The sequence below is a fragment of the Astatotilapia calliptera genome, chromosome 13 (assembly GCF_900246225.1).
Source record: "Astatotilapia calliptera chromosome 13, fAstCal1.2, whole genome shotgun sequence".
NCBI lineage: Eukaryota > Metazoa > Chordata > Actinopteri > Cichliformes > Cichlidae > Astatotilapia > Astatotilapia calliptera.
The window spans coordinates 26,063,362-26,072,383 of record NC_039314.1 but is presented as its reverse complement, the minus strand read 5'-3'; the positions used below and the strand labels follow the sequence as shown (position 1 = coordinate 26,072,383).

General features: G+C 38.2%; 1 protein-coding gene across 2 annotated transcripts; it reads left to right on the top strand.

Annotated features, from left to right (window-relative positions):
• Positions 1–3,144: 3,144 nt before the first annotated feature.
• Positions 3,145–7,432, top strand: LOC113035292 (cytochrome c). 2 transcript variants are annotated; one of them, XM_026190774.1, is made up of 3 exons: positions 3,145–3,269; positions 4,589–4,763; positions 6,280–7,432. In XM_026190774.1, the coding sequence occupies exons 2-3, from the start codon at positions 4,595–4,597 to the stop codon at positions 6,423–6,425; spliced, it is 315 nt and encodes a 104-aa protein (XP_026046559.1). In that variant the 5' UTR covers positions 3,145–3,269; positions 4,589–4,594; the 3' UTR covers positions 6,426–7,432. The 2 variants fall into 2 exon arrangements, with proteins under 2 accessions (XP_026046559.1, XP_026046558.1); XM_026190773.1 differs by lacking the exon at positions 3,145–3,269 and adding an exon at positions 4,206–4,384.
• Positions 7,433–9,022: the final 1,590 nt, after the last annotated feature.

Sequence of the window (9,022 nt, the reverse complement as noted above, 5' to 3'; positions counted from 1 at the left end):
CCATGTTTTTTTTTTTCCTTCTCTCATCCTCTCTGGAATTTTTTTCCATGCCAGCCTTGTGTTTTGCGCTGGGAAGAGGGGGGAGGGGCGGTAGTTACACAGTAGCACAGGAACAGAGCTTGAGGGAGAGACAGAGAAAGAAAGCCAGGGACAACAACTCACATTAGAAAGGTATAGTAGTCATCCACAACTATTTTCAGTTGCGGATGATGAAGGATTCAGAAGGTTTATTCATGCAGGCCTATATGAAAGAGAATGTGCATCTTCTTTTTGTTTTCATATTTTAATTTATATTTAATTGTGTTGTGGTTTGCAGTGTTTTGTGTTGTTTCATTTTACATTTGTTTGAAAGGAAAGGGCTGAAAATTTAAATAGTTAAAAGTTGAACTGTGACTAGTTGGTTTTTGTATTATATGATTTATTTATTACATTTTATGTAATAAAAAAGTATATTTATAAAAGTATATTTATAAAAGTATATTTACGTTGGCCCCTAGAGACAAAGCATGTACAAACTTCAAAACACGTACAAACCCTGAAGCACGTACAAACTCCAAAACACGTAAAAACTCAGAAGCACGTAAAAGCTCCAAAACACATAAAAACTCAGAAGCACGTAAAAACTCCAAAACACGTACAAAACACAACAGAAATGCTCCAGAATGCTAGGCGCAGTGTTGAGCTTTTGTTACTTAGAGGCTACACAAGCCAGCAAGTACTAACGACCGGATTTGGTGTGTGGTAGTAACAGGTTAATGAACTTTTTTTTTTTTAATTATTTGAATGTATATGAGTGCTTGTGTATAAATACACAAACAATACACATATGCTTTTAATTGTGTAATTTAAGTGATCTAGGTAGCTCTGTTTTGGAAGTTCAGTTAACGCTAGAAATGTGTTTTGGAGTTTGTACGTGTTTTGTCTCTAGGGGCCACTGTATATATTTATATATAAACATATATAAATAAAAACCACTTCTTTTACATTAGTAATTCTTTTTGTGCATAATTTTACATTATTGTTAATAATAAATTAATTAAAGCAACAAAACAACCTGAAGAGGCGGTTGGGAGCCGAAAGAGCCGACTCTTTTTAGTGAGGCGAGCCGAAAGAGCCGGTTCTCTAAAATGATCCGGAAATCCCATCACTGATAAACACAGCAGCGTTGCTTGCAGTTGTTAATGCTGCCTTCATGTGCTCCGCGGCAATTTTTTAAGTAAAATATAACGCTCTCGTTATCTACGTGTTTTGAAAGAAAAAGCTTTTGGAAAAGTAAATTCCTTCATTAACATTATTTAGATTGAGACTTAAAAATTCACGACTTACCGCTTGTAGTAGCCATTTGCAAGCATTTGAAAACGTTATGAATCAGAGAAGCAATGAAATTGAATCGTGCATAGAGAATGTTTATAAGGCATGAGATTAAATCTTGTTTTAGTACTTTTGTTTTAAATATTTAGAAAGTGAATTGCTTTGTTCGCTGTCAAATGAGAACTTTAGAGAATTAATTGTAGAAATTCCGACAGTTTTAAATGCATCCGCGGCGCTGATGACACGTATTTGCGTTTACTGCCCTCTGCAGCACGGGAAGGAGAAATGCAGGTGTTACAAAATACCCTGGTGTTACGAAAAGATGCTGCAGAGAGGTTTTGTAACTAACACGTTAATTAACATGAGTAATGGGACTTATCACCAAACGAGAAGCCCTGATGGTTTATTAATCCTATTAATCGTGTTCTATAAATACTTGACACAGGATTACACTCATCAGGGATCAGCTGTGAAATAGTTACCTGAGCTCTTTCTGTCTGCCTCTGTGTGTGTTTAGTTAAAGAAATAAGAGGGAGCTAGCCCTTCGTTACAGATGATAGAGTTAGTCACATTCGTGCTGGGGACAGGCGACCAGAAAAGTTGTGGGGTTATATCTATAATGTCAGACCATGATATTTAAATAAAACACGTGCTGTTAAAATATGATGTGCTGTACAGGAGGTAGAATATTATTTTTGAAAGCATCCTAGTTTTCATGTTCGTGCGCGCGCGCGCGCGATCGCTGGTGTCTAGGTGTATTTTTAGGCGCTTACGGGTCACGTGCTGAATGACCCTTCTGAGCACAAACGTTTAGATTTTATAGCCACTTTCTGTCATAGTATTCCAGTTTCACATGTTGTGAATGTTGATCGCTATATTTCCTTGTGTTTAATAAAACAAGTCTTTTTTACTATCCTGGGGACACATAGGGTTACCTTGAGAAAACACTCAAGGGTTATCACTTAACCTTTTTATTTATTTATTTATTTTTTCATTTTCTTTTGTCTTTCATGTTTAATATAAATATCGTTTAGGCACATAAATTTAACTTCGCGAGTGAGGGTTCATTTTGGGATAAGGATGTAGAGTGCAAAAGGCAATGTAAGAAACTACAAGTAGAAGACATAAAAAGAAGAAAATATAATTTATTTAATAATTTGTAAACATTATGCGCACATTTTCTATTCGTAATTGGTTTGTGGAGAGTACATGTACCTAAGTGTGTACGATCATTGAGTGACTTATTAAATTACGTGTCAGTTTTGTTAAATTAAAAGGCTATCTTTGGTTACCAAGTTAAACGTGGAGTACTTTCGGTTGCCAAAATCCTTCACGAAACTTCTCCAGAAAAGCAGGTTCAGTTTTCCCCATAAAGGCTCTGGAGGAAATGCGACAAGATTCTTGGGACCTGTGCTAAAACTCCCTTTCGTGTTCTTGCTCTCAGCCTCGTCGCCTTGCGTGTACACACATAACAAGACTTAGTAAAACCTTACATATAGACACGAAATTAGTGTTTCTGTGTTTAAATTGTATTTTTTTCATAAAAAGTAAACGACTTCTTTATACAAAATTAAAGCTATGACATGGATGAGGATACATATTGATATTTTGCTCTTTTCTATTTATTTTTTTTTTATTTATTTTTCTTCTACTGTACCTTTCTGCTGAGTGACTGTCTTCTGCTCGTCAAATACATTTCATTGCGATGTTGACTTTGTGCTAACTTGCATATGACAAATAAAACTGAAAACAAAAAAACATAGAAATGATACTACACGACACGTAATGGTTAAGCGGTAATCTCGCGGCACGTGATTGGCTGTGATGACGTCGAAAGCCGGTGCCTTTAAAGTGAAGTGACCTTCTTTGCGACCGTCACAAACTGCTTGTCGGCCGAGGCTGAGACGGTTACTTACCTACAGTAGAGTATTTTTAACCCGACATCTTCTCATAAAAAGGTAACATTTCATACTTTATAAATGTATTTACAGGGGAATGGAGGTTATATTATAAGTAACAGGATATGAGTCGCAACAGTAGTATGTAGCGGGAGTTAGCGCCCACGTTGGTGAATAGCCGGTTGTGTTCTCATTGCGTAGTCCGCTATGGGGGAATAATAAGGTAATTTAAACGTTATAGACATTTTACTTGGGCTCTTGTGTGATTTGGGAAAATATTTGGGCAACACAGCAGCTTTGAAGTGCAATTTCCGTACGCCGACATTGAAGCATCCTTGACAGCCCCGGTGGGCGACCCATACCCGGCTTATCGTACTACTAGCACGATGGTCGGCCCAAGCTGAGTTCAGGCTGAGCTTGAGTCAGCGATTCGAAGCGTCAAAATCAGGCGAAAATGCCACGTAGACCGCGAATACACGTTGATACTTGTTGTAAAGGGTGTATGCCCTTGATATTACGTGAGGGGGATGTCATTCAGCCGGCTGCCGCCATGTTGGAGGCTACGCGGCAAACGATGTGGTGCGGTTCGTCTCTTAAGAACTAGAATGAGAAAATTAGCCGCTATGTTATGTAATTACTAAAATACTGGCCGTTTAATGATAGCTGATAACTAAAATGTTGATTTGTAGGTAGTTTTAATGAAAAGGGGGCGGTAGAAGGATTTTGGGGGACCGGGGGTCATGTTAGTGGTGTTGCACTAAAATGTTTCCCCCAGTGATGATAGACCATCATTTTTAACCTCGAAACTCAAAGTAGAAGCGACTTTATGGCAGAAACACCGGTCGGATCTCTGCCACTGGTGCTCTAGTAATTACAGCACGTTTTCCGCTAAGCACATTAACCTTGGCTCCCCTCGGTAAACCTTTTGCCTCATGGCGCAATATCATTAAAAAGGTCCTCCTTTACTCGCCAAACCTGGAAACCTGTCCCCCCTGGAGTAACTCGAGCTGAGGCCCTTCGTGGCTAGTCCAACGTGTTTTAAGGGCGGTGTAGTTTCGGCTTCCTGCGCTGCTTCTGTCAGCTTTCCGGGTAATCTCGGCGTCGTGCCAGCGCACAGGGCAATGCGATCACTTACCTGAATGCATTGTAAAGTTAGAGCCAACGATAAAGAAATGGTAAAAGTTATGGAGTTGTGTCCTTAAGTGACCTTCACAAAATGGCGCTGGGGTCAAATTAGAGCTTTAAGCTTCCTAACTGGGCTATGGATAGAAGACTGTCTGGTGTATTTAAAGAGCCCTTCATAATTCTGTATACTTTTACTTTTTAAACTCCTTTTTCATCTCATTCTGTTCTTTTTCCTGTTGGCTTTGTTTCTCCAGTCAACTATGGGAGACGCTGAAAAGGGAAAAAAGGTTTTTGTCCAGAAGTGTGCTCAGTGCCACACAGTAGAGCAGGGTGGCAAGCATAAGGTGGGCCCCAACCTCTGGGGTCTGTTCGGAAGGAAGACCGGACAGGCAGAAGGCTTCACTTACACAGACGCCAACAAGAGCAAAGGTGAGTTCACTGGGTCTCTGAGAAGATTATAAATACATTTGTATGCTAGATATAGAAGGGAGACTGACATTGTCTGAAATCTAAGTTATTTTAAAGGTTTTTAAATTGATTTTCGGGGACTTTCTCTGGAAACTGCCTCGCTTGACTAAGTGTGTAGACAGAGGACAATGACTTGCATCTAAACCTCTATGTTCACAAATGTTTTTGTTTTTTTTATTCAGAAGTCTTTAAAGGGCTATTTCGTGTTTATATGTTGTCTCAGTAGCTTACAAGCTAAAGATTTTTTCTGTCTTTTTTAAAACCATTTTATTAATTTTAATAAGGCAAAGGATTCCCATTTAAGCATCTATATTAAAAGTAGTCAAGCTTTTTTTTTTCTTTTTTTCTTTAGGGCTTTAAAAGTCTCATATCATCCTCCGTTTTCACATTTTGAGGCTTGCACGTTTTCAGCTCAAATCACACACAGTTTGTACCTGAAGGTGTATCTCTGGTCTTTCTCACTCTTGAAGTAAAGTTAATAAAATGATCTCCTGTGGCCCTTTTTGGAAGAGTGCCACATCTTTCTTGCCACTGCCTTGGATGCTCTGATGGGGAAAAAAAACCCCAAAACAACATAACAACCTGCTGAGGTCGTTATGTTATGCAGTGCACATTGACTTTAATGGTGTTGGATTACTTGAACATTTCTTTCACATTTTGCAAATGACAAAGCCATTTTAGGTTTCATAAAAGGTCTCATGACACTCTTTCACTGTGCACACAGGCCTAAAGATCCCTGCGATTTTTAGCACCCTCGCCATTTGTTTTCTCTATAAATCCTGCTGAAGCTGGGGGCCAACACGCTCAAAGTCCCTTTGTGTAAAACTGCCCCTCTGTGGTGCTTTTCTTCCTTCTGTAACTTTCCCCTCCCAACTTCAAACTCAAGAAGGGGCAGGTGTGTGATATCAGTCAAGATAATGGTAGATGCGATAAAGAAGTGTTCTCGTAGCTTAGCAACAGTAAGCGTTTGAGAGAAGTACTCTTAAAGGTTATGGGTGTTTAAGGACAAAAGGACGGATCTTTAAAATTTCCGCTATTGTCTCAGTGTGACTGTTTTGGCATCGCAGCCTGCTGACACTAACAGATATCCTGTATTTGTGGTGAAGCAGTATGTCATCTGACAAGCCATCAGATACTTAAATATTTGGAGTACACAAACAGTTTGTACAATAAACTATTCAATTGCTACAAGACTGTTTAGAGTTGTAACAAGTCTCTAGTGAGATTCATTCAGAAGAAGCAGGCAAATGAGTGGGAAGTGTTAGGTGACATTTATTTTCACCTCAGTTAATTCGTTTTGAGTCTAAACTAGACTTATATAAATGGCAGCTTTAATTCCTTTTTTTTTCTTAAAGATTGTATACAAGCTAAATGCTTTTTATTAATGTGGCCTCTTTAAAGCCACACATTAAACTGGTCACTGATACTTGGTGTCACCTGCTTGCTACTTGACTCATTGATGACCATTTTCCCTCAGGTATCATTTGGGGTGAGGACACTTTGATGGAGTACCTGGAGAACCCCAAGAAGTACATTCCTGGAACCAAAATGATCTTTGCTGGCATCAAAAAGAAGGGAGAGCGCCAAGATCTCATTGCATACCTCAAGTCAGCAACGTCATGAAAAGATCACTGAGATCACAATATTTAATGTAATTTTAATGTTTTTTTTCTGCCATTACACATTAAATATGATTTTATGTTTAGCCATTTGGACAGACGGTTAATGTATGTTCTCAGACTGGTGTTTGCTGTAATTTTCACTTCCTGTTAAGGTCAGATGAGTTTTGAGCAGCTGTTCAAGTGACCAAACATAAAACCAGAGTCCTGTTTTCGTTGAGTCTGTACGAGTACATACTAATCACATTATTTAAAAAATCTCTTGGGAGGATGGGTCTTCTCTCATTCTTTTCCATGACAACATGTGTCTGGTATTTTTGACTAACAGAGCTATCACCATATACTTTATTTTCAAAACGATGAATAATAAAATTCATCTAATATCAGCTACATGAAAGTGAAACGGCAATGAAGCCTGTGTGGAGTTTTGGTGGAAACTGGTGCTGATTTTGAATCTGCCCTCAGCATTCATATTCAAGTTGTGAGTGTCTGACCTTTGCACAGATGTGATTAAAGACTTCTACCTGCTGTGAATGCTCTTAGTTTGTTGTGGACTGAATTTGGGAAATACCGCTTTTGTTAACACTCCTGAAACTGCCCCTCTGAGCTCCTGTTTTTACCCCCTGCCTGTCATCAGGCTCCTTTGAAGTTTTTAAAGATTTCTTGCTAAAGGTGATGTATTTATCTGCCTCCTTACAGCCAAGAATTGTGGGGTTGTATAAATATTACATTGATGCCTTGAAACCCACCACCATGCGGAGGTACAGTGAAATCAGCTGGCATACAAGCATCACGAGCTAATATTGTGGCGTGACTTTATAATGTAGGGTAACTATTGTGGGAACCATCTGGACTGAAGGAAGATGTTATTTACCTGGTTTCACAGGCAGGACAGAGTTGGTTTAATTTCTTTTACTGTAATTGGTGTTTGACTGTAATGTGGTAGCTGAATGTTGTTACAGATAAGATGGTTAAGGATCAATTAAAAGAAAACGTACAGACATGTAAAAACGACTCTTCATTTCATGGTGTTTGTCAGGAGCTGACAGCTTGTCCCTGCAGCCGGGTGATGTTCTGCTCTTTTAAAAATCCCTCCAGAGTAAAGGCAATAAACATCACTGGTCTTATCAAACCAGTAATTTTTATTAAAGATAAGACCAGACTAATTTTACAGTTGCCTCAGCCGATTTGTTAAACAAATATGAAGCCAAGCATGACCCTAAATGTGGATTTGACATTTTTGTGTTCAGTTCATCTTAAAGCGAATTAAAGACGCCGTGGTGAGCAAATATGTGTAAATCTTATATTATCAGTGTAGTAAGTTACATCTGCTACTGTAATAACACTAGTTGGAGTCTTGTTTCCTGTATGTATATGTATATATATATGTATGTGTATATATATATTTATATATATTTATGTATATATATATTTATATATATTTATATATATATATATATATATATATATATAAATAAATAGCAGATTAGACATTGAATATATCCACTTAAAGTAACATTTTGTGGTGCACTCCCTGTCTCTTTAAAGAGAGTTGAACTCTCAGTCATACCCAGAGGGCCGCTCTTGCTGGTAAGGTGTCAGTTTACTGCTCATGAAGTCATTCTAGAAAGACAGTCAGCTGATGGCAGCCCAGGCCTTGCTTTACCTCTGGATCAAAGATCAAGTAAGAGCAGAGACGTGACTGGATTTGTCTTCAAACAATGTCTCTGTATGCTGCCTGGAGACAGAAGGCTGAGTAAATTTAGTGTTTGAACTCTTAGGCTGTAAACTCATTACATTATTTAAGGATCTAGTTTATGGAAAATCTAATTAGAAGAGCCCTTTTCTTTGCCCATATTACACCTCTCCATAAACTATGTTGGTTTTGAAAGAGAAGCTGGGACGCCCAGAACAAGTTGATGAGGATTTGGAGACACCTGCTGGCCCATGAAGATAATACACAACAAAATGCCTTTTATGATACTTCATTGTTGAAAGATAGAGGGGCATAATGTTCTGAACCTCAGATGGAAATAAGGTAAGGCAGAAAATACCAAGCCTCTGAGAGGCTGATAGGTTCAATTTAATGTCACAATAAACCTACACATACAAATACATCTTTAAAAAACAAATAAATGAAAAGCACAAAAGTGATAAAAAATACACTAATTCATCATCAATTCAGGACAGTCATGCCGATAAAAGACAGCATCATTGTAAGGAAGCAGTGATGTGTGAGGGGCAGAGTAGGCAAAGGACTAACAGGGACGTGTACTGTTCAAAACGTGGTTTTTATTTTATCTACAAATATGAAAACAATCATATCAAAAACACAGCAAAGAAAATAAGTTGTTCTAAGAAATAAGTATAAAGGAGTTAGCAAAAAAACCAAAAACCACAACGCATAACAGACTGTAAAAGAAACAGCCATAATAATAGAATAGTATGTAGCTCAATAAAATAGAATTCTTCATCAATATACTTTGAGGTTGTATTATATTTTACAGTGCACTGTAAAATCCACCAGGGGAGGGTCCAACACTCAATTAAATTCTGTTTCCATGGCACCAACATAACGCCACAACAGCCACCTCAAGTTTA